This window comes from Giraffa tippelskirchi, chromosome 14 (genome assembly GCF_054371585.1).
Source record: "Giraffa tippelskirchi isolate mGirTip1 chromosome 14, T2T-mGirTip1v1.2.pri, whole genome shotgun sequence".
Taxonomy (NCBI): Eukaryota; Metazoa; Chordata; class Mammalia; order Artiodactyla; family Giraffidae; genus Giraffa; species Giraffa tippelskirchi.
Genome location: NC_137288.1, coordinates 41,272,397 through 41,299,004, shown reverse-complemented (window position 1 = coordinate 41,299,004; position 26,608 = coordinate 41,272,397). Strand labels below are relative to the sequence as shown.

The 26,608-nt window shown below is 37.2% G+C and overlaps 2 protein-coding genes across 5 annotated transcripts in view; one reads left to right on the top strand and one right to left on the bottom strand.

Moving 5' to 3' along the window:
* Positions 1-26,608, bottom strand: part of CDH2 (cadherin 2) — a 394,092-nt gene that overhangs the window by 298,004 nt on the left and 69,480 nt on the right. The gene's annotated exons all lie outside the window — the stretch shown is intronic.
* Positions 1-26,608, top strand: part of LOC145534850 (uncharacterized) — a 71,476-nt gene that overhangs the window by 42,380 nt on the left and 2,488 nt on the right. For 2 of the 4 annotated variants that reach the window (XM_081563147.1, XM_081563146.1), the window contains 3 exons: positions 2,431-2,537; positions 14,070-14,173; positions 15,507-17,106. In XM_081563147.1, coding sequence (XP_081419273.1) covers positions 2,431-2,537; positions 14,070-14,173; positions 15,507-15,531 — 236 coding nt within the window. In that variant the 3' untranslated portion in view covers positions 15,532-17,106. Of the gene's footprint in view, positions 1-2,430; positions 2,538-14,069; positions 14,174-15,506; positions 17,107-26,608 lie in introns of those variants that run through there. The other 2 variants (XR_014075019.1, XR_014075018.1) reach the window with 1 other exon arrangement.

The window sequence follows — 26,608 nt, the reverse complement described above, 5'->3', positions numbered from 1 at the left end:
TTGCCAACTCTTCTTAATATCTTCTGTTTATGTTAGGTCCATACCATTTCTGTGCCCATCTTTGCATGAAATGTTCCCTTGGTATCTCTAATTTTCTTGAAGAGATCTCTAGTCTTTCCCATTCTATTGTTTTCCTCTATTTCTTTGCACTGATCGCTGAGGAAGGCTTTCTTATCTCTCCTTGCTATTCTTTGGAACTCTGCATTCAAATGGGTATATCTTTCCTTTTCTCCTTTGCCTTTCACTTCTCTTCTTTTCTCAGCTATTTGTAAGGCCTCCTCAGACAACCATTTTGCCCTTTTGCATTTCTTTTTCTTGGGGATGGTCTTGATCACTGCCTCCTGTGCAATGTCACAAACCTTCTTTCATAGTTCTTCAGGTACTCTATCAGATAGAATTCCTTGAATCTATTTGTCACTTCCACTGTATAGTCATAAGGACTTTGATCTAGGTCATACCTGAGCAATCTAGTGGTTTTCCCTACTTTCTTCAATTGAAGTCTGAATTTGGCAACATGGAGTTTATGAGTCACAGTCATCTCCTGGTCTTGATTTTGCTGACTATACAGAGCTTCTCCATTTTTGGCTGCAAAGAACATAATCAATCTGATTTTGGTATTGACCATCTGGTGATGTTCATGCTTAGAGTCTTCTCTTGTGTTTGTGGAAGAGGGTGTTTGCTATGACCAGTGCGTTCTCTTGGGAAAACTCTGTTAGCCTTTGTCCTGCTTCATTTTGTGCTCCAAGGTCAAATTTGCCTGTTACTCCAGGTATCTCCTGACTGCCTACTTTTGGATTCCAGTCCCCTATAATGAAAAGGACATCTTTTTTGGGTATTAGTTCTAGAAGGTCTTGCAGGTCTTCATGGAACTGTTCAACTTCAGCTTCTTCAGCATTACTGATCAGTGGCGTAGACTTGGATTACTGTGATATTGAATGGTCTGCCTTTGGAATGCAGAGATCATTCTGTCATTTTTGAGATTGCATCTACGTACTGCATTTCGGACTCTTGTTGACTATGAGGACTACTCGATTTCTTCTAAGGGATTCTTGTCCACAGTAGTAGATATAATGGTCATCTGAGTTAAATTTGCTCTAGGCCAGTTCTTATGAATCAGTTAGCAAAATCTGTTCCCTTCTTTGCTAATAACAGTTTCTTTCCATTGTGGTATCAATGATCTTATTAAATATTAATCTTTCTAGCTAACTTTTTTTTGCTTTCAAAACAATAGCAATAACCTTTATATGTATATAGACACATCTAATACATACACATTTCTTGATATATGTGTGTTAATTGCTCAGTCATGTCCTACTCTTTGCGACCCCCATGGATTGTATAGCCTGCCAGGCTCCTCCTCCATGAAATTCTCCAGGCAAGAATACTGGAGTGGGTTGTCACTTCTTTCCCCAGGGGTTCTTCTTGACTCAAGGATTGAACCTGGATCTTCTTCACTGCAGGCAGATTCTTAACCATCTTGATGTGTAGACACTCATTAATTGGTTTATTTCTGTTCACGGCTGTATCACTTGTCACCTGGAGACCATTTGAAACAACTGGCAACCTGCTTTGGCCACTGCCTGGCTCACCTTGGAGAACATTTAACCTGAGGCACTGGAGAAAGGCTCTGTGCACCAACCTCAGCTTCTGATGTTTGAGGTACAGGGCAGTTGGCTTTTCCGGCCCAGCCCTGCCCCCAAATTTCTGAGGCCCAGAACAGTGACAGAGAACTTCCTTTAGCAGAACTTTCATTGGTTATCTGCTTCTGAAATGGAAAGTGGTTAATTCCTATGAGAATGTTTGCTTTTTTAGTACCATACTGACTGGCATTGGCAGTAAGCAGCACCACACTTGGATGGTTTCCAAGTATGTGCCCAATAGAGCCTTGGTCTAAGTATAATGGTTCTGCTCTCAAGTTCTCATGGGAAATAGTTTTACTACATTGTCCTTACCACATAACAAGAGTCATCAGCTTTTGATCTGACCATTACACACTGCTGCATATTTGAAGTTTTAGTTAGGGCAACACCAATTAGAGCACAGACCATGACATTTTAACAGAAACCAAGGGTCTCAGATGAGATGGAATGTGATATCTCTTGTCCAGATAGTTCAGAGGCAGGAGGATATAAAGGCAAGGAGAGGATTTTGCTCCTGAAGATCACTCGCAACCCACCTCTGCATGTGGTTACATGGTTTCCATTTCTCTTCCATTGTTTTTTTTTTTTTTTGCATACTTTCTTTTCTTAAAATTGATGTAGCTGATTTATAATGTTTTAGGTGTACAGCAAAAGGATTCAGTTATATATATATATATATATATATATATATATAATTTTTCAGATTCTTTTCCATTATAGGCTCTTACAATATATTTAATATAGTTCCCTGTGCTACACAGTAAGTGCTTGTTGTTTATTTCTTTTATAGATGGTAGTGCTGCTGCTGCTGCTGTTAAGTCGCTTCAGTCGTGTCTGACTCTGTGCAACCTCATAGATGGAAGCCCACCAGGCGCCCCCAGCCCTGGGATTCTCCAGGTGAGAACACTAGAGTGGGTTGCCATTTCCTTCTCCAATGCATGAAAGTGAAAAGTGAAAGTGAAGCCACTCAGTTGTGTCCGACTCTTAGCGACCCCATGGACTGCAGCCTACCAGGCTCCTTTGTCCATGGGATTTTCCTGGCCAGAGTACAGGAGCAGGTTGCCATTGCCTTCTCCGAGATGGTAGTGTGTATCTGATAATTTCAAATTCTCAATTTATCCCTCCTGGAAGCCCATTATTGATAAGAAGAAGGAGAGAATAGATATAGGTGAAGAATTAACATACAACATATCATTTTATAAAGAGTATTTTTTAAAAGTTGACTCCTGATTCTTAATTTTTCTAAATTCTACATTCTGGATTTAATACACTTTTATTAATAATTAAATTAGACCCTAAAATAGTAAGTTCTATGCTTACTTGAGTGTTTTAGGGGTGTATTTACATAAGAAATATTAACCTAACTTCATTACTGCCTATTTTCAAATCAGTTTCCAGGGAAGGATAGATGGAATGATAAAGAAAGAAACATAAGGTAAAATGTTAAAATGTTATTCAGTCAATTCAATGGTTTCTAAGTATGTACCCATAGAGCCTTGGTCTAAGTAGATAAAGGTTCTGCTCTGAAGTTCTCATGGGAAACAGTTTTACTGCATCTTTCCTACTGCATAACAAGTTATGGCTTATAAGTAAATCTACTAAACAATTTTGTGATTAATCTATACCCTTCATAATGACTTAAAATATTAAAAACATTAAGAATATCAACAAATGAAGCTGGAACAACTGGATATATATATATATATATATATATATATATATATATATATATGCAACTGGGTTTATATATATCTATATATGCAAAAACGAACTTTCATCCTTTTCTTGCATTGTTAACACAATTAAATACAAAGTAAATACAAAAACTTAAAACAGAATCTTTAAAAGTAAACAGAGGAGAAAAATCTTCTTGACCTTGAGTTAGGTATAAATTTCTTCTTTTTTTTTAATAAATTTCTCAGGTATAAAACCAAATGCACATGGTATAAAAGAAAAAAAAGATAAATTAGACTTTATTAAGATATGTCCTTTAAAGGCACTGTAAAAAGGATAAAAAGACAAGCTACAAATTGGGAGAAAATATTTGCAAAACAAATATAGCAAAAAATTTCTATCTAGAATATATAGTTATTAATAACTCTTTAAACTCAAAAATAAGAAAACAACAACCCAGTAAAAATGGATAAAAGATTTGTACAGAGACTTCATGTCACCAAAGAAGATACACAGATGGCAGACAAACACACAAAGTGACGGTCAACATCACTAGCCATTGGGGAGTTACAAATAAAAATTACAATGAGACACCATTTCACATCTATTAAGATAAAATTGCTAAGGTTAAGACTGACCATGGGCTTCCCTCATAGCTCAGTTGGTAAAAGAACCCGCCTGCAGTATAGGAGTCCTGGGTTTGATCCCTGGGTCGGGAAGATCCCCTGTAGAAGGAAATGGCAACCCGCTCCATTTTTCTTGCCTGGAAAACCCTATGCAGAGAGGAACCTGGTGGGCTACAGTCCATGGGGTTGCAATGAGTCAGACACGACTTAGCAACTAAACTACTAAGACTGACCATACCAAATGCGAGTGAGGACTTTGGAACAACTGAACCTGTCACGCACTGCTGGTGGCAATGAAAAATGATACTGCCATTTTGAAATAGTTTGACAGTTTCTTAAGGAGTTAATAATATACCTATCATATAACCAGCTATTCTACTCCTGTGTATTTGCCCAAGATAAATAAAAATATATATTCACACAAAGATTTGTCCATGAATCATCATAGCAGCTTTATTTTTTATAACCTCAAATTGGAAAAAAATGCAAATGTCCATCAATAGATGAATGGATAAAACAAATGGTAGTATATTCATATAACAGAACTTATTGGCAATTAAAAATTAACTATTAATATGCCACAAAGTGTACAAATCTCAAGCTGATTATGATGAGTAAAAGAAGCTAGAACAAAAACAAACAGTGCATTTTGTCATTTAAGTCATTATATTCATTTATATTATTTCACTTGTATATACTTTTAGAAGATGCAAGCAAACCTGTGGTGACAGAGAGAAGGTAACTGATGATGAGAGAATGAGGAGGACAGATTAGAAGAGTGGGAGAGGAGGATTTCAAGGGGTCTGAGAAAACTGGATGTAAAAGATATATTAATTATTTTGATTATGGTTTCACAGGTGTATACAGAAGGCAAAACTTGTCAAAATGTACACTTTAAGTATTTGTGGTTTATTGCATACTTTTATTTCTCAATATAATTGTTAAAAATTAAATATAAACATTTAAGTAGTGTCTTTATTAAGTTTTTATGTTCCATAATCTAAGAAGTCCTATGTATAATGATATAAATATTAGATTTTAATGAAATTATTAAGAATAGTTTTCTCTTTGTAACTCCCTGTTATAAAGATTGACCACTGCATTTCTTGTAACATATTTTTTTGTGCTGTCAAGCCAAAAATAGGCTCAGAAGCACTCATTTTCAAAAAGTCTTTTAAATTTACAAAATACTTCATGTATCATTTAAGATAATTGTTAACTCAAGTGAAAGTATATTTATTCAGAGTAGCAACAAGGTCATGCAAATCAGTGTAAAATGAAAACAAAAATTTTATTTTGCTTTTTACAAATATCATCACCTCTCCATTAGATTTGGTGCGTTTATATGTTCTATCTTAAATTTTTACACTTTAGATCAAATCTTTAAATACTTAACAAGTCTATATGGCACAGAATGAATTATTTTGGTATTACCTATTAACTTTAAACCTGAGTTTCTTTTACTGATTCATGCTCCTTAGAAACACTCATTAAAAATAATATTTTTAAAAACTGGTTTAATAATTTAAGTTAAATGTTTAATAATATACATTGTAGCCCATCCTTCCTCTCTTATTTCCTTCCTCCTTCCCTTTTTCCTTTCCCTCCTTTTCTTTCTTCCTTCTACCCTTCCCTTCCTCCTCATGTCACTTTTTTCACTTACTTTACTTTTTCTTTCTTTCATTTTATTTTTTTGGTTACTTTTTAAAAACTTATTTGTTAAGAACTTGTGATTCCGAGTTCTTTGGATGTGAGCTATGAGACTTATCCTCACTGGTAGATATTTACCTTCCTGTTAGTGAGAAGAGGCAGTGACACAGTGCTGAAAGGGGAAGTTTGTGGGAATGAATGGAGGGCAGATGGCCTGGACTGTGTATAGATGCTGGAGGACGGAGTTAGTGTATAGATGCTCCAGATGCTGGAGCATGGAGTGAGTCCAGACACTACAGTGGTCTTTTATGAAGAATACAGTTCATCATTCCAAGTCAGATACTGTTAAGTTTACAGTGATCATGCCCAATGATTTTATTGATTTTAAAAAGTAACCACTTTAGTAATTTCCTGTCTTCCTAAAACTTACTGTTTGTAAAAAGTCAGAAGGCCTAAATTGTTATAATTTGATTTCTCAAAAATGTCCATTAGAATAAAAATTAGATTTACAGAGGCCTTTTACTAGAGAAACTACATATCATGATTTCTGTTAAGACTGTCCTCATTGGACCTGCACTCATTTCTTCCAGTCATCACTGAAAAGTCATGTGAGCTTGAAAAATTATATAACCTCTCTGAGCCTTATAGTTTTAGAGCTGCTTTGAGAAACAAAAAATAAATCAGATAATGGATATGCCATCATAATGCCTGGTCTAAAACAGTGGGCAAAAGAATGAAAGTATTACTCCTTCTACTGTCATTAATTATTTGAGTCAGATAGTTATGAGTCAGTTTTGAGTCACGTAGTCAGTTTAGTACAATTGAACCCCATTTTTTACAATGAAGAAGTATTTTATGTAAATGTTATTTTAATTGTTAGAGTCATATATTACTATTAAGACCAACTGTTTAGTGTATTGAGCACTCAGTGGTCTTCATTATTACAAATTAAATTAAATGACTCACACTGTCGACTGACAAAGCCAATCTTTTGGATGCTGAATGATAGGGGTTGAATATAATCTTTCCTGATTGTTCGCTTTCTAGAAGGCCCCTTTTGGAAGCTGAGACTGCTGTATCAGCTCCCCTGAGACAGACAGATTTCAGGCTTTTGCTGATTTAACTTTAGCTTCTGTTATCTTGATATGTTGGTTTTATATTTAGGAGCCATATATTTAAATCGTTCAGAACAATCTTAGCTTCCAATGTGCTGTCCCATTTTACCCCCTCAGGTACACTCAAGACTTATTATAGGACATTTTATGCTTTTTGGTGTTGAACGTGAGATCAATGTGTTGACAGCACTCAGCTTTTCTGGCTTTATCACTGCTCCACATTATGACCTTGTTCCTGGATTCAAGGTCATATGGATTCTCTTTGCTTTGAGCCTTGATTTCCTATTTCAGTTTATTCATTCAATTTGCTTTCATTAATTTTGGAGTATATTTATTTTTATTATTACTACATTATAGTATTAGCAAGTTCATACCTATATTGTGAATAGTTTGATTTTGTGTGTGGGTGAAGATTTGAGAATTATACCAAAGTATCTTGAAGAAAGTTTTTGAACCTTCATGAAAATATACAAGAAGGTACAGTCAAGGATCCAAATAGCCATTTGAATGTCCATGGGAGAGTTAATTATTTTGTGAAACTAGTCATTTAATTTTTTGCAAAAATCCAAACAAATTTTTAAGCAGGCAGTCTCACCGAAAGCATGTCAAGCCGCACTCTTCATGAAGTTCACTCATCATTTAATAAAACACTGAACCTAACTATTCCATCATGGGGATGAGAAATTAGATCTGGTAATTCTTGGGTTTAGTGAATTAATGTTTTTAATGACCTAACTTTATCTACCATTTAGATCTTTCTTTTTTAAGCCATCTTTTATTTATTTATTTATTTTTGGCTGCTCTGGGTCTTCGTTGCTTTGCACGGGCTTTCTCTAGCTGCAGTGAGGAGCGGTTACTCCTCCTTTTGGTGCACGGGCTTCTCATTGCAGTGACTTTTTCTGTTGCGGAGCATGGGCTCTAGGCATGCAGGCTTTAGTAGTTGCAGCACACGAGCTCAGTATTTGTGGCTTGCGGGCTCTAGAGGGCAGGTTCAGCAGTCGTGGTACACAGGCTTCATTGTTCTGAGGCATGTGGAATCTTCCCAGATCAGGGACTGAACCTGTGTCCCCTGAATTGGCATGTGAATTCCTATTCACTGGGCCACCAGGGAAGTCCCCTTTTAGGTCTTAACATTTGTGATTAACCAAGAAACAACTAAATCAGCCCTTCGTTTTAATTGGTACTAGTGGCTGATTTATATATTATAATTGATTGGGTTTACCACACAGCAATATAAACTGTTGATTGGACCTGCATCTAATGTGACATTTCATTTATTCAATGCCATTTAATGATTATTATGGGCTTCCCTGATAGCTCAGTTGGTAAAGAATTCACCTGCAATGCAGGAGACCCCAGTTCAATTCCTGGGTCAGGAAGATTCGCTGGAGAAGGGATAGGCTACCTACTCCAGTATTCTTGGGCTTCCTTTGTGACTCAGCTGGTAAAGAATCCACCTGCAATGCGAGAGACCTGGGTTCAACCCCTGGGTTGGGAAGATCCCCTGGAGAAGGGAAAGGCTACCCACTCCAGTATTCTGGCCTGGAGAATTCCATGGACTGTGTAGTCCTTGGGGTCGCAAAGACTCGCACATGACTGAATGACTTTCACTTCACTTCACAATGACTATTATATATACCACAGTGATCATAGAGCTGAGACTAAAAAGACACTAGGATAAGATACTGTTCTTAAATTCAGGGAACCCATATTCCAGATAATAACTAGCTGACTCACTTGGAGAGGCAATCATACTCATCAATGTGAAAAGCCATTATTTGGATTTGCATAACTTCAACAGATAGCATCACCAATTCAGTGAACATGGACTTTGGCAAACTCATGGAGATAGTGAGGGACAGTCCATGGGATTGCAAAGAGTCAGACATGACTTAGCAACTGAACAACTTCAGAATAATCATTAGATTAAATTTTAATCCTTCACTTTTAACTGGTTGCCTTGGCAATGTGAACAGATGACCTAAGAGAGCTAAAAACAATCACAGTGTTTTGTTTTGGTCCATTCTTTTGGTCCATCCTCCAGTTATCACCTTACTGTCGATGAAAAGAAGTTATTGAAGCAGTTCAGGTAAGAAGTGATGACTGAATAAACCAGAGTGGTAGCACAAAGACAGAGAACAGCAGGCAAGAGTAAAATAAATGTTGGAAGAAGATATGTTGAAATTTCCTGATGGATGGCCTATGGGGCTGAGGAAAAGTTAATTTTGAGATGTTCATTAGACAACCAAGGGAAATTAAGGAGGTAGTTAAATGTAGAAATCTTAGCTTCAAGGGAGCAATGAGGTCTGGAAATGGATAGGTAATCAGGTTCTTGTTGAGATACTTTTGCTCAGTAAGACTGATGTCCATGCTAAACTTAAGATGTTTCACTATTTGAAGGATGTAAGTTAAGTAGATGTCCAAGTTGATAGATTGGTTAGGAGGGTGAACCTCAAACAGTATTTAAACTAAATTTCACCTCATATTTTCTGTGTAACCTTGAACACTTTTAAAATTAATTTTTATTGGAATATAGTTGACTTACAATGTTGTGTCAGTTTCTAACGAAAAGCAAAGTGAATCAGTTATACATACACATACAGACATAGCTACTCTTTTTAAGATTCTTCTCCCATATAGGCCATCACAGAGTTTGAGCAGAGTTCCCTGTGCTATGCACTGGGTTATTAGTTATCTATTTTATATAATAGAAGTGTATATGTCAATCCCCAGGGCTTCCCAGGTGGCACTGGTGGTAAAGAACCCACCTGCCAATAAGAGACGTGGGTCCAATGCCTGCATCAGGAAGATCCCCTGGAAGATGTCATGACAACCCACTCTAGTATTCTTGCCTGGGGAATCCCATGGACAGAGGAGCCTGGCAGGCTACAGTCCATGGGGTTGCAAAGAGTCAGACATGACTGAAGCGAATTAGCACAACACAGCACATATGTCAATCCCAACTCCCAAATTTATGCCCCTCTTTTCTTCTGTATAACCATAAATCTGTTTTCTACATCTGTGACTGCTTCTATTTGTGTGACCTTGAAGACTTAATCACTTGGAATCTCAGTATCCTCATCTGGTTATAAGATATTATCACATTTGTGAGGCTTAACTGAAATAATGCATATAAGCATTTAGCACAGCATTAAGTATATAGTAATCACTCAGTAATTAAAGGAGCAGTAATCTAAGGTGAAATCATAAAGTATGTAGATCTTAAAAAGGTAATGGATACAAAGAAAAGCAGTTGTTCATAGCGGTTAAATTAAAGGGGATTGTTTGCATTTAAAAAGTGTCAGTAAAGATTGTGAAAGATTTAGAAATAGGAGAAAACATTATTCCTGGGTACTCTCTACCCTTCTAGGTTAGTTTCACTTTGTCTTTTATAGCTGTTAAATTGCAGAAAAATTAATAATACAGAATGGTTCTTGTCCACGGAAATGCTCATTTGCGCTCTACCTGTAAATTTATTTCAGCATTCATGATGGCTTTTATATGTGCAACCTCTGAATTCTTTGAACTGGCTCCAACATCTTAATTACCTGGTTCCCCTACTAATTAATGGGTTAAATAAGCTCTTGAACATGTGTTTATTTTATATTTGTGTGAAGGTTATGTTTTTAAACAATATCCTTTAACAATAGGAAAAAGTAATTCTTATCTATTACTCTTTGATGAAGAAAATTATAAGTAATATAGATATAAAAAGTTACTAAATCATTTAATTAGAAGGAGGGATATAGGTACATACTTTGATAAATGTTATTGGATCTGGACCATATTTCCAATAGGATGAAACATTATGTATATCTTCAAGTGCTTTAAGCAATGTTTCCTGAATGTGTCCTGTGAAACATGAATATATTATGAAACGTTTATATCAGTAGATGTTGTGGAAAAAAGTAATTTCAACTTTAAGTTAGTTTGGGAAAAGACTATGTGTGTTCTGTCACACCTGACTCTTTGCAACCCTATGGACTGTAGCCTGCCAGGCTCCTCTGTCCATGGGTTTCTCCAGGCAAGAATATTGGAGTGGGTTGGCATGTCCTCCTCTAGGGGATCTTCCTGACCCAGGGATCAAACCACATCTCCTGCATCTCCTGCATTGCAGGTGGATTCTTAACTCACAGAACCATCTGGGAAGTCTGTGTGTGTGTTAGTCACGCAGTTGTGTCCGGCTCTTTGTGACCCCATGCACTGTAGCCCGCCAGGCTCCTCTGTCCATGGGATTTTCCAGGCAAGAATACTGGAGTGGGTTGCCATTTTCTTCTCCAGGGGATCTTCCCGACCCAGGCACTGAACCTGGGTCTCCTGCATTGCAGGCACTCTTTACCAACTGAGCCATAGGGAATACTGGGAAGCCTAGATTAAATAGATTTCTTTACTACAGATCTCAGATTTTTCACTAAGTTAAATGCATTGTTAACTTCTGAGAGAGAATTTATAAAGCTGTAAAATCTCTTCGTTTTACTTTTGGAGTCTATTGACATTTACATTTCTCAGGACACAAATTTAAACAAATCAATTTATTTAAAACCAGATTTAAAGGAAGGCTTATGAAATTTCTAGTAAAGAAAGGATGCATGTGTGTACTCGGAGGCTTCAGTCGCGTCCAACTCTTTGCAACCCTATGGACTGTAGCCTGCCAGGGTCCTCTGTCCATAGGATTCTCCAGGCAAGAATACTGGAGTGGGTTGCCATGAATTCGTCTAGGCAATCCCCTCAACTGGGGGATCAAACCCACCATTCCTGTGTCTCCTGCATTGCAGGCAGGTTCTTTACACAATGAGCCACCTGAGAGGTCCAAACGAAAGGATATGGACATTCTAACAGCAGAGAAGGGTGAGGTGGCATCGTCCTTCCTGTAATCTGGTTTTTGACGTCCTCCTTACTCTGTCCTGAGCAGCTCAGCTTCCTCCCAGTGGGCCTTGCCTGCAGCACAGCAGTGGCAGGAACCGGCCACTGGAATCTTTCTATTTATGGGGTCGCCTGGGTGCAGCTGTGCCTCTCTCCACAGTGGCAGGGCACAGTCAACACCATGGAGCTTCTAAAACATGCTGTTAAAAGACCTCATGCTCTTACATCTCAAACCTCACATTTGTGTCTAAACTCAAATTGCTTTGTTATAAATAAGTTGCAACCCTTGCTTAATAATTAAAGCTCTCTGCTGCTGCTAAGTTGCTTCAGTCCTGTCCGACTCTGTGCGACCCCATAGACGGAAGCCCACCAGGCTCCGCTGTCCCTGGGATTCTCCAGGCAAGAACACTGGAGTGGGTTGCCATTTCCTTCTCCAATGCATGAAAGTGAAAAATGAAAGTGAAGTCGCTCAGTCGTGTCTGACTCTTCGCAACCCCACGGACTGAATTAAAGCCCTCACACCTCAAGTAATTTAGAGAACAGTTTCATGACCAAAGAAAAAAAGTGAAGCAGTGGTATTTGATATGGGGGCGTAGGCCCTAAAATCTGTCCCCAAATCTCTACAACACATCAGGATAAAAAAAAAAAATCCCATCTTGCAGGGACTCATATAACTATCCCATATTGTACTTTGGAGATCTTTATTGAAATTATTCATCAGATAAATCCACAATGTGTTTAGTGTTCTGTTTTTTTCAAATAATTATTATATTAAACCAAAAGAGATACATCATTAAAAAAGGATAAATACGTGTGATTTCCTCATAATGCAATGTTCAGAATGATGTATTTCTGAGTTTAGCATTAACTGAAGGGGTTGTGGAATATGTAATGTGGAAGAGGCTGTTTTCATTGAGAGCTACTTCCAGTCAGACTGAAAAGTTAATAACATATGTAACAACAACAACAACAACAACAAACCAGTTGAAAACACAACAGTGCATGTAAACAGGTGAGAAGTGTGAATACTCTAAGTTAAAAAGTGAGAAAAGCACTTGTCTGTGTAGGCTAGGATAGGGAGAACGGAAATAATGAATTTAAAAGAGGGAAGTTCCAGGGATATCGATCCAGGCAGGTGACTTAATAGGTGTGTGGAGTAGGAGGTAGGAAGCAGAGGAAAAAAAAAAAAAGATAAATAGAATATTTTTGGACTTTCCTGGCAGTTGACTGCTTAAAACTCCACTCTTCCAATGCAGAGGGCAGGCGTTTGATTCCTGTTCGGGGCTCTAAGATCTCACATGTCATGCAGCATGGCCAAAATTAAAAAAGAAAATTTTTAAATATAGAGTTTTTCTGTAATGAAGACCTTGTGCTGAGGAAAAATAGCAAGTAGTCAGGATAGGAGGTAGTGAAGTCAGATAAGAAATTTTGAAGAATTTAGATATATATTCATATTATTCTATATTAAAAAATCACTCAATTTTATGGATATTTTGATAGATATCAATTAATACTTTATACTACTTCATCAAAAATTGGCACATGTAGAACTTCTACTATATATGCAGAGTTTGGAGCTGATAGTACCTAAAAGCATCATTTCATATTTTTTTTCATATTTGAAAGAAAAGTGTGCTAAAGTCCGAGTTAATAGTTTTAGATCACTTTACATTTATCATACACAGTCTATGTATCAATGGCAGTACAGTATAATTGTGTAAGTGCTGATTTGCATAGTGTATAATAGTGCATAATGAAAAGAATACAAAAGTAAAAATAATTAATCAAAACTGGTATTTTGACTGCTCAGGGTATTAGCTTTCCCTCATCCAAGTGTTGTATAAATGTTTGGGTCCTCATGTGTGGCCGCCAAAGACTTGTCTCTTTCAGAGCATTACAATAGCATGTTAATTACAGTTTCATTGACTTAAACTGCAGAAATCGTTTAGATATATATTTTTACATACATATAGATATAGATATATATACACTCTTTGTGTACTTGATCATCATAATATTGCTCCTAATTGAAAGTGACAAATTATTTAAAGATTCTTTGTTTACTAATTTCTTATTGCAGAAAATTTGCAAACTGAAATCCAAATGTTTCAAAAATTCACTCCAAACGCCATTTTTTCTATCTCCTACTTTGAATAGACTCAAGGAAACATAAGTAAAAATGAAGATGAAAACAGGCATTTATTTTTTTAAATTTCTAGTAGATCTGTTCAATCTTCCATATAAACAATACAGATTGTTGGCTTCAGTGGGCACTGGCTGCACTGACTATATATATTAGTACATTGTCAGCTCTATCAGTGGAAAGAAAAATAGCTCTGTGATTTGTTTCAAGTTAGGCAGTGAGTTCAATTACCCCCAACACTCAAAATAAATTAGCCCCCAAATAATTAGTTTGCTGATTATTTGATTTAAAGGATTTAGCTCTACTTTGGGATAGTATAAAATAGAGTGAAGTCATAAGTTTTGCAACTATTTCCTAGTGGAAGAGTGAGAATTTTGCTTTCCTCCGTGTAAACTCAGAATTGGAAACTACAATGACACTGAAGCTTGAAGCTGATGATGACTCCATAGTCCTTCATTACAGGTATATTATTGATTGTCACACCACCACTTTAAGAGAGCTTGAGGACAGAAAATGAAAGAATATCTTGTTCTCAGATCAAGATGGTCAATCAGGGACTTCCCTGGTGGTCCAGGGGTTAAGAATGTGCCTTGCAATGCAGGGGATGCAGGTTCAATCCGTGGTGGGGGAATTAAGATCCCACATGCCAAGAAGCAGCTATGCCTGGGTGCCGGAACTAGAGACCCCATGTGCCACAACTAGAGAGCCTGTGTACAGCAAGGAAAGACCCACATGAAGATCCTGCATGCCGCAACTAAGACCCAATATAGCCAAATAAGTAAATAAATATTTTAAAAGACTATTAATCAATATATCCTCAGATTGATAGGAAATGGTTTTAGCAAATGACACGCCATCATTATCCAGCTTTCTCATAAGACTTTTCACCACTGAACTGCATATAGGTCCCTTTTGTCCAGGAACTCTATACCTGAAAGTTCAGTTACAGGCCTCATTCTTCACACACATAGGTTTAGTATTAAAAAACATCATGGCAATAAGGGCAGCAGCAGGAAACAAATGCAATTAGCAAAGGAAGAAGGTAAAACATTTAAATCCATAACTTTTATACATTAGCTCAATGATTCATTTCAAATTTAGCTCTTCAATTCATCTGTCTCCAGGTGTCCTCTATCTCATATCTAGATCTACTTTTTTTTTTTTTTTATGGAATTATGTGTCATTGGAGCAGCTGAGAAAATAAGATTTCACCCTCCCAAAGTGTTTGCAACATCAAGGAGCATAATACAATGTTATTTTTATACAGAAAGTTCTATCCTTTTTACTTCCAAGAGCAGTTTTTAGATTTTCAGCACATTATTACTATTTTGGGTCTTGCATAAAACCTATCATTTGAGGGATTTTCAGTGGACTGCCACAATAATTTTTAAGAGTATTTTGAGATCACAATCACTATTATCACTTAACAGAAAGAATGTAATGCTTGTGATTTCCTTGAGAATTAGTGTTCTGTAAATGACCAGATTCTGTGGGGTCTGATGATCAATTATTTATTAAAATATTATATTCTTCCAATTTATTATTCTGCTAACTAGAACATGGTAACTTTTCTTAGACAGATAGGCTAGATACACTGAAATTAAATATATACTAAAACAAAATTACATGTGTCTAGACTACTAAAAATATCAGGTAATTGTTTTGTATCTCCAAAGGGGCACAGAAATCTTCACAAGTATTCAGAATCCTGAAGATTTCTATTCTGTGTAGATTATTGAATTATAAGTTTTTTGAAACTCTAATTCTTAGTTTACATCTCATTATATATTTTCAGCCTCCACTTTCTTGAAATTCATTGAGGCAACTTCTTCTGTCTCCTGCTTTCCAACTTTTAAGGCTTCATAATATCATGGGAGTGCTTACATCTTCTCCAGAGATCACTATATAATGAGTATTGTATCAAAATTTGTATCGTAATAACTGAAAAATTATTAATCAATAATAACTGGATTTAGAAAAGGCAGAGGAACCAGAGATCAAATTGGCAACATCTGTTGGATCATAGAAAAACAAGAGAATTCCAGAAAAACATCTACTTCTGCTTTACTGACTATGCCAAAGCCTTTGACTGTGTGGATCACAACAAAACGTGGAAAATTCTTAAAGAGATGGGATTGCCAGACCACCTTACCTGCCTCCTAGCAAATCTGTATGCAGGTCAAGAAGCAACAGTTAGAACCAGATATGGAAAATCAGACTGGTTCAAAATTGGGAAAGGAGTAGGTCAAGGCTGTATATTGTCACCCTGCTTATTCAACTTATATGCAGAGTATATCATGTGAATTGCCAGACTGGATGAAGCACAAGTTGGAATCAAGATTGCCGGGAGAAATATCAATAACCTCACATATTCAGATGACACCACCCTTATGGCAGAAAGTGAAGAAGAACTAAAGAGCCTCTTGATGAAAGTGAAAGAGGAGAGTGAAAAAGTTGGCTTTAAAGTCAACATTCAAAAAACAAAGATCATGGCATCCGGTCCCACCACCTCATGGCAAATAGATGGGGAAACAATGGAAACAGTGAGAGACTTTATTTTCTTGGGCTCCAAAATCACTGCAGATGGTGATTGCAGCCATGAAATTAAAAGATGCTTGCTCCTTGGAAGAAAAGCTATGATCAACCTATACAGCATATTAAAAAGCAGTTACTTTGCCGACAAAGGTCTGTTTTGTCAAAGCTATGGTTTTTCCAGTAGTCATGTACAGATGTGAGAGTTGGACCATAAAGAAAGCTGAGCACTAAAGAATTGATGCTTTTGAACTGTGGTTTGGAGATGACTCTTGAGAGTCCCTTGGACAGCAAGGAGATCCAACCAGCCAATCCTAAAGGAAATCAGTCCTGAATATTCACTGGAAGGACTGATGCTGAGGCTGAAACTCCAATACTGTGGCCACCTTACGCGAAGAACTGACTCATTGGAAAAGACCCTGACGCTGGGAAAGATTGAAGGCAGGAGCAGAAGGGGACAACAGAGGATGAGATGGTTGAATGGTATCACCGACTTGATGGACATGAGTTTGAGTACGCTCAGGGAGTTGGTTTGGATAGGGAAGCCTTGTGTGCTGCAGTCCATGGGGTCGCAAAGAGTCAGATGCGACTGAACGACTAAACTGAATGGAAAAAAACTGTGTAAAATTTCTCTTCCATTCTAGAAGTGGTGAAGGGCAGCCACGGTGTGCCAAATGAGCGTGTGTCTCAGTTTAGCTTCCAAGTAACATTTGACCATTTTTTAGGCTATTTTTTTTTTAGATTCTGGCATTACTCAACAACTCCTGCTTATAATCTCAGATTGGTCACTGGCAGCAAAAAAAGGAGGTTATTTAAATCTCTTATAGAAGTGTAATAAAAGTATTTCCATTTTAGAAGAAAAATGTAAAGTGGATCTATACACCAACCATGATCTTCCTATTTAATTAGAAAGTTTTGAGAGAGAGAGAGATACTTTGGGATGATATCAGGCGTCATGAAAATAGAATAAAATTTCAAACATCATGATTTTCTTTATGAACATCTTCAAAGTGCCACAGATCCTTTCATAAGTATTTTTAAGTACTATCTATGGTGCTGTAAAAATATTACAGCACATATTACTTATAATAGAAAGTTGTAATAACTTTAGGATAACTTTCATATTGGGTTTTCCTGGTGGCTCCAATGGTAAAGAATCTGTCCAAGATGCAGGGGACCCAGGTTTGATCCCTACGTTGGGAAGATCCCCTGGAGAAGAAAATGGCTACCCACTCCAGTATTCTTGGCTGAGAAATCCCATGGACACAGGAAGCCTGGAGAAGCTACAGTACTTAGGGTCACAAAATAGCTGGACACGACTTAGCAACTAAACAACAACAGCTGATGAGCAATGCTGTGACAGTTTCAGATGGACATCAAAGGGACTCAGTCATACATATACATGTATCCATTCTCCCCGAAACTCCCCTCCCATCCAGGCTGCCACATAACATTGAACAGAGTTCCCTGTGCTATACAGTAGTTCCTTGTTGCTTACCCATTTTAAATATAGCCATGTGTACATGTCGATCCCAAACTCTCTAACTAGCCCTTCCCTCCATCCTTCCTGGGAACTATACATTTGTTCTCTAAGTCTGAAGTATATGTTTTATATGTTGTCAATCTGAGCACATCCGCCTAGATCTGTGCAGTAGGAAGGGTCACGAGAGATGGCAGGGAAGGGGAGGTAAGAGAGAATATTCTTTTTAAGATTCTTTTTAAAGATTTTTTTTTAACCTCTTTCTTTTTTTTTTTTTTTTTAACATTATTTTAGTATAACACTCTCTACATAGCTCATTTCTTCTAAAATACGTTAAAAAATCCAAATGCACTCTACATCTCAAGCTATTGTTTTACTAAAGCCTTACTTTGGATTTCATATATGCCATGTGCATAGCTTTGAAGAAGCAATTTCAACCGCAGCATATACTTTAAAAGTGATAGCTTTTTTTAAAAAGGAGATTGCATGAGAAGCAAAAGAAAAATATGTTCTCTAAAACTATTATTATCCCATCTGTGTCTGTAGAGAGTAAGGTGATTTAATTTTGGAATGTATCTTTAGAGAATGGGTAATATCAATTTATTTTTTTAAAAAGCTAACTTTTTCTGTATACTATATTTGTTTCCACTTCTAAAATGTACTCTATTGGCATCTCTTCCTTTTCTTTCTCATCAAGTATTTATTAATAATCATTTTTTTGCATGAAAATATGAAAAACAAGATCCAGTCTTTAATTTGCAATGGTTTAACATCTAGTTACAAAGACAGCACATTCACAATCAAGGTAAGTAATAATTTAAGGTAGCACATCTTAAAAGCAATATAACGTATATGGCAACCATATGGACTGAGGCTGCCCCTTCTATCTTGTGCTCCAGGTAGACACTGATGATCAATCATGATACTTTCCTGCTGTGTATGGACATGGGGAAGAGTGAAACTACCTTAGTACTGACCTCTAGGTTGGTGTTACTTGTGAATTAGCATTTCCATTCAAGATGTAACCTACTTGTTATTCCTTTTCTATGGGATGGTACAGTGATGCAGTGGTACAAATTCCACAGGCAAAATAAGTTTTGCACTTGTACTTAAGATATTAATAAGACACAAGTTAATAGGTTAAGGGAACAGGACATTCTAGACTAGAGAACAGGTAGGAACAAAAATCACAGGTATTCTCACTTGTGATGCATAGTGCAATAGTCAAGAAACAAGTTAGACTGGTAGCATGACAAAGGTTTCAAGGATTAGAGGATGCCTAGCTAAAGACAGAGAATTTCACCTTGTTGCCATATATCAGCCTTAGACAAAGTTCTGTGCCAGAGATATAGATTTGGGAATCGTCAATGCAAAATAATAATCAACAAGAGTAAATGACACCACACAAGGAGGTGTGCAGAGTAAAAGAGTATCAGCCTTTGAGGGACAAGAGAGAACCCTGTGAAGGATCAACAACCAGGAGATTAGCTGTCAGTAAGTTGAGAGAAGGCTTCCAGAAGGCGGCAGTGGTCAGTGGTATCCAGTGATGCTCAGAGTGCTGATGACGAGGACGGAGAAGAATTGTGGAACTTTGCAGGAAAGCAAGCAGTACAATTGCTTGGGAAAGTGGACAGAATAAGTATGGTGGAATAATGGCACTGGAGGTGAAGGTAAAGAACAGAAGCCAAACTTTAGAAGAAACTGGAAAGTGGAAGCTTAGACAATTCTTTTAAGAAGGAAGGATATAGGATGGTTACTAGGAGGCAAAGGCTTTACTTGTCTGCTTCCTTGTTGATAAACATGAAAGGAACTTTAGCATATATAAATGATAGAAAGGAGCCAGTAGGGAAGAGGAGGATGAAAATATAGGGTAATGAATAATTGATAGGATCCTGAGCAGGTGGGAGGCATTGAAATCTCACACAAAGGTGGATAGATAAATAGGAATGGGAAGAATAAATGCATAGAGTCTTTAACTCTTATAAATGCACAGGTTATGTAATGCTTTGCAATTTCTCCAATTTGGATCTCTGCCACATATGTTTTTCTGGAGTTTTATATCTACATGTGCAACTGTCTGTCCTACATGTATACTTGATTATCACAGAAATGCATAAAATTCAATATGTAAAACATTTAATTAGTGATCTTCCTTTCCTGTGAATCAAACCTTCATAACTAAGTGCCACACACAGTTGTTCAAGGTCAGAATCAGTTTGCATTAGATCTGCCTCTTCAGTCTTCCTCCCTGAAAGCACGCTTAGTCAATTACCAGATTCTGTTGTCTCTGCTTCTTGAGTGTCTCTGTACTTTGTCTATTTTTCTCCTTCTTCACTGTTGGTGACTTAGTTTCTCCCTGTATCATTTCCTTCCTCGATGACTGCAACAATGACGGTGGCCTTCCTGCTTCTAGTTTTACAAAAATTGTCCCTTCTCCAGTCCACTCTCTGGTTCAAGGGTCCCTTCACGGGACAGTGGATCCCAGCATCAGCAGGGAAAATGAACAGCAAGTGACTCATCAAAAATACGTTTGTCTCACTTCACTCATATAATAGGTTCCAGGTTCCTCCATCTACACTACTATATGTAAAAAAGACAGCCAACGGGAATTGGGAATTTTCTGTATGGCTCAGGAAACTCAAACAGGGGCTCTGTATCAACCTAGAGGTGTGGGATGGGGAAGGAGATGGCAGGGAGGTTCAAAAGGGAGGGGATATATGTATACCTATGGCTGATTCATGTTGAGGTTTGACAGAAAACAATAAAATTCTGTAAAGCAATTATCCATCAATTAAAAAATACACGAATTTATATAAAAAAGAATATGATCCAATGACAAATATTTCTTTAAAATTCTTGAAATCAAAGCACATGTTTTATTTTCTCTTATCCTTCAATAAAAAAATAAAATTAACAAAAGTTTGTTTTTGAAAGTTCTATTGTACTATTAACTGCAGCAATGGCTCCCCCTGCTCCTAAAATGGTTTACAAGATCTTTCACAACCACTGCCCATCTTTACTTCTCTTGTCTTATCTTTTAAATCTCCAGTGACCTTCTGGGATGCATGTTTTACCACACTTATCTAGCCAATCACTGTATATTATTTACTGCTGTGTATCTTGGAAACAATTTAATCTGGTAAATCTTCTCTACATCCAATCTTCTCTGTCTGTTTAGGTGGCTCTCTTAATGAGCTTCTATTTTTTTTTAACTTTTCCTTTTATATTGGAGTCCAGTTGATTAACAGAGCTTCCTGGTGGCTCAGCTGGTAAAGAATCCACCAGCCAATGCAGAAGACGCAAGAGATGCAGGTTCAATCCCTGGGTTGGGAAGATCCCCTGGAGCAGGAAATGGCAACCCACGCCAGTATTCTTGCCATAGACAGAGGAGCCTGGCAGGCTACAGTCCATGACTCTGCAAAGAGTCAGACACAACCGAGTACTCATGCGCACACACACACACACACACACACACACACAGCTGATTAACAATGTTTTGTTAGTTTCAGGTGTATAGCAAAGTGATTCAGTTGTGCATGTATATATATCTATTCTTTTTCAAATTACTTTCCCAATTAGGTTATTATATAACATTGAGCAGAGTTCTTTGTGCTGTACAGTATGTCCTTGTTGGTTATCTATTTTAAATATAGCAGTGTGTACATGTCAATCTTATGTTCTTCTTAACCTTGTCCCATCATATGTGTGTTTATCTTTTACAAGGTGGTTTCCTGTTTTCTTAATTGTTTCTCCAGTGAACTCTAAGAACTTGAGGACAAGATCGGCCATTCATTATTACATACACATACTTAGTACACTTCCTGGTACATATTTATTCCATAAATATATATATATATTTAATTAAATTGACTCTGCCAGTAATGTACAGGATAAATTAGAGGAAAGGGTGGGGAAAAAACTGAATGTAGGGCTGTCAGGAAGCCATAAATGTTTCCTGCTCATCTCTGTATTTACATGTGCAAGTCTAATTATAAGTATACCAGAAAAAAGTAAACTTTACTAAATCAAGTTGCTCGTGCTATTATTTAGCAGGTTTTTCCTCCTTGGAGTTTCTGAATCTTGACTACAGTGATCAGGTATGGTCCATCTGTTTGAGAAATATAACAATACATGAATGAACTTTATCTCAGAATCTTATTAAGATAATAAAAGAATCCTATTAAGATGAGAAGGAACTGAAACTCAAGAGTTGAGAATGACAGTATTTTGCCTACAGTTGGCCACCTGATGCAAAGAGCTGACTCACTGGAAAGACCCTGATGCTGGAACGATTGAGGGAGTAGAAGGGGGTGACGGATGATGAAATGGTTGGATGGCATCACCGACTCAGCAGACGTGAGTTTGAGCATACTCTGGGAGGTAGTGAAGGACAGGGAAGCCAAGTGTGCTGCAGTTCATGGCATCACAAAGAGCTGCACATGACTTAGAGACTGAACAACAACAACAAAAAGACCTGAGCATGCTTACTTACTATGTAATACAAATAATATACTATTTATTTCTGATAGAAATTTCAAATTCCTCTCCTTCCAGAAACAATGATAACATTTGGATAGATATGGTCTAAAGAAAGCTTTTTTCTCACCAGTTTTCCTTCTCTCGCAAATTCTACTGATCTTTTCCTCTGTTACTCAATATTCATTTTCCATATGGTCTCTGCTAGAATCTCCCTTCTTGATTTAGGTCCATTTTCACTCTTTACAGAAAATTCTTACTCTTTGCCTACTAGGGTTCACTAAGTTCACTTTAAATACTGAGTTTTAATCAATGGGGGCTTTTAAGGAGGTATCATCTCTCAATTATGCTCTGTAAAATGCCAGCACTAATTACTTATTATCTTGAAATGGTGTCTTTTTCTGCTGACATGATTTTCTAGCATGTTGGGTTTTGCTCCTGGGCCCTTGATTGCTCAGAGGAGAAAGGGTTTTATCTTACAAATGTTTTTGCAGGAAGATTAATATTCTGAGAGGAGTCTGAGCTGCAAACAGTTTCCTCATGGTCAGAAATAAGAACTTCTTGCTATATCCTGTTCAACTCCCTTAACTATCTCCTTTCCTCATTCTCCACCTAGCAGTTTGTAAATATCACTGTTTAATTTCATCAGTGTGGTATCAATTCCACAAGCACAACGTTTGCCTGATTATTTACCTTTTCAAAATTAATTTTCATTGGGGTACAGTTGCTTTACAATGTTGTATTCATTTCCTGCTGTACAATGAAGTCAATCAGCTATAATGTATACACATATCCACTGTTTTTCAGATTTTCTTCCCATTTAGGCTCGATAATTTACCTTTATGAATAACCCATATGGATATATGAGAACAATAAAGCAAGAATGGGGAAATTTTTAAAAAATGAAATGAATTTAGTTTGTTGGAAGAAAGGAAATTGTAATAAAGTATGTTGAAGACAATATTTTCTACATAATCTTTAGATGAAATTTCTATAATCATGAGTATACAACAGAAAGAGATTCCCCCAAACCTTCCCTCATTATTTTCTTATCTTTCTGATGGCTCTACCACTTAGGAAAAAGGGCATGGATAGAGAGTTAATATTTCTTGATTACCTTTTATGTGCAAGACAGCTGTATAAATTAGCCACCTCATTTTTAACTTTCACAAAAATTCCATTACATTTAGTATCCATATTTTACAGGGAAGAAAAAAAGGGTCAGAGAGGTTAAATAATACTTTTCAAAGGTACATAATGAATATTTATTTATTAAAATTTATTATCCTAGCATGGTCAGTGACAAGCACAATCTCCGGCCTCCCCAAGAAAATAAATGAGCAGATGGGGAGAAAAAAAGCTGTTTTCCAGGGAGATACAGCTGTGTATAAAGAAATTTGCTGCTGTTGCTGCGCTAAATCACTTCAGTTGTGTCCGACTCTTTGTGATCCCATAGATCGTAGCCCACCAAGTTACTCTGTCCATGGGATTTCCCAGGCAAGAATACTGGAGTGGGTTGTTATGCCCTTCTCCAGGGGATCTTCCCAGCCTAGTGATCAAACCCACGTCTCTTATGTCTCCTGTATTGGCAGGCAGGTTCTTTACCACTAGCACCACCTGGGACGCCAATAAAGAAGTTTATAGTATTAGTGAAAAATGAGCAAAAGAAAAAAAAAAAAACATAAAATAGTGTTTGGGATTCTGAAGAACTTAGAGAATATATCTGGAATAGTTGGATAAGCCCAAGGCAGGAGAGGTAGTTGTGGTTACAGTATCCTGGACTAACTGTTGCAGAGGTGCATGACATTTATGAAGACCATCCAGGGTAAGCCCATGGCAGGGGTGTCTAATGGCTTGGTGAATATTAGAGAGCTGAGAGTTAAATTCAGATCTATCTTATCTTAAGCCTCCACTTTTCACTATGTCACATCGAATTCACATATTAAATGACAGATATTTGAGAGCAGAGCTCAGCATCATAGACATTAAGATACTTCAAAAGTTTTTTTAAAATCTCTTCTGCAACTATTTGGAAGCAAAACAGGGACCAAATTATAAGATCTTAAACATGGAACTTTAGCATCCCATTCTTCATTTTATGTCTCCTTTTCAGTTTTCTTCCTACCTCCTCTCTTTTGCTTTGCCACCTCAGTGTCCCAGGATCTCATAGGTTCTAGACAGAAATTAGAAATTTAAGTTATTTCCAAGGCAAGCTATTCCAATTTCTTACTAAAACAAAACTGCATTGTCTTATCATTTTAAGAGATGTGTTTCAGTGTACCCAAAGAAATGTGTTAGTGAGGGAACTAGAAGACATTTTCTGGGTCACCCAAAGCCATCATTTCAAAAGTTCAGACAGAGGAAAGGGTAGTACTGGGCTAGAGATTAAGAGAATATGAGTGTTGTTACACAAACCTTTCCTTCAAATTTTAATGTTGAGGCAGAAGTCTTATTTGCTTCTGCTGAAACCAGAAACTTATGCTAATAGAGAAGTCCGGAGTCAGGGACAGTGCTGGAGAAATGACTTCAGCCTTGGAGACTGACACAAGATACAGATATGGACATCTTCTTCCTCTTTACATTTATATTTGCATATATTTGGCTTATTTTGTGTATGGGTACGGGGAAACTAGAAGAGATGAGATACAGGATCCAGATGTTCTCTGTTAGACTATTTGTTCAAATTTGGCTTTGATTAGTAATTACAAAATGACCTCAATAACTGGTCCTGTGCTTCATGTCAACTGATGGTCATGTCAGTCCATTTCCTGGTGGGCAGGGAGCCATGTCCCTACCATCACCACCGCAATTACTAACGCTTCAGTCGTTCTGAGGAGCAATGCTGATTAAATTGGTCAGATCTACACTGAGTTTTTAAATCTGTTAATCTACCTATTGTTGGGAATGTTTGGTTGATAATTGTTTACACAGCATTTATTTGTAAGGTATAAGGAGGATTTGAATTTTTAGTAATTATCTATTTAACACTCTTTTGTGCTCAATTTTTATTAAAAGGAATAATTTTGACAAAGCTATGTAATCAGTCATAATTTTGTGGCTCTCATTACTGGGTACAGTGTATATCAGTCATATTTCCATTATCATAGTTTGTAACTAGGAACAAATTTACCCTGCCACAGATAGAAGGTGATTATCATTTCAACATTCCCAGCAATGTGTCAGAGGTGTTACTAAAAACATGGTTATGAGGACAAATAACTCCTGGAAATGCTGGCTTTTAGAAAAATTTCTCAACTCTGAAACTTTTTAAAGGCTTTAATATGCTAATACAAGCCTGGGGTTCCTAAGAGGGCAGTATGAGATGCTGAGTTTCCCAAACCAGTTTGACTACAAAAATCCTTTTTAACAGAACATCTTATCAGACCACCAAAGTGAAAACATTTTGGAGAGGGCTGAATTAAACATCCAGTCAGCCAGCTTCAAGTCACTTCAAGAGTGTTGGCCGACCTTCACCTGCCTTAGTTGCTTGGAAAACGTTATTAAAATATCTCGGTTCCTAAAATGTGTTTGAGTAAACTCCAGGAGTTGGCGATGGACAGGAAGGCCTGGCATGCTGTAGTCCATGGGGTCGCAAAGAGTCGGAAACGACTGAGCAACTGAACTGAAAATGTTTCCTTTCTCTGAATATACCTGAGATCCAGGTTCTTGGCAAAATTATGAAATTGGCCATATTTGCCTTTCTATGGTCTCACCACTGAGCACATCACTATTTATCATGCGTTTTCTCTTAGTTTCCTTGCTTGTCATAACTTGTCTCTTGACACCACATGTTCTTATTCCGACTTCATAATGTCCTGAGTCACCCACTGACACCATTTCCTGCTATTTCTTCCCATTGGGGTACACCATTCAGGACGTAAATGCCCACTTTCCCCATCATCACAGTTGGCTTCCACTGCATTTTCCACGGCAGCTCAGCTGTTACCTGCCAGGTGTCACAGAACCTGTACTATGGTGATGTGCTCATGACTAATAAATAGCTTAAAGGTGCCCATGGTGGAGAGGAGCCAAGAACATTTGTATTTATACTTTAATAAAATATGAATGTTTTATTTTTTATTTATTTATTTTTTTAATAAATTTATTTATTTTAGTTGGGGTAATTACTTTACAATATTGTAGTGGTTTTTGCCATACATTGACATGAATCAGCCATGGGTTTACATGTGTTCCCCATCCTGAACCCCCCTCCCACCTCCCTCCCCATCCCATCCTTCTGGATCATCCCATTGCCCCGGCCCTGAGCCCTTGTCACATGCATCGAACCTGGAATGGTGTTCTGTTTCACATATGATAATATACACGTTTCAATGCTATTCTCTCAGAACGTCCCACCCTCAAAAATGAATGTTTTAAAATTAATTAATTATTATTTAAATTGGAACACA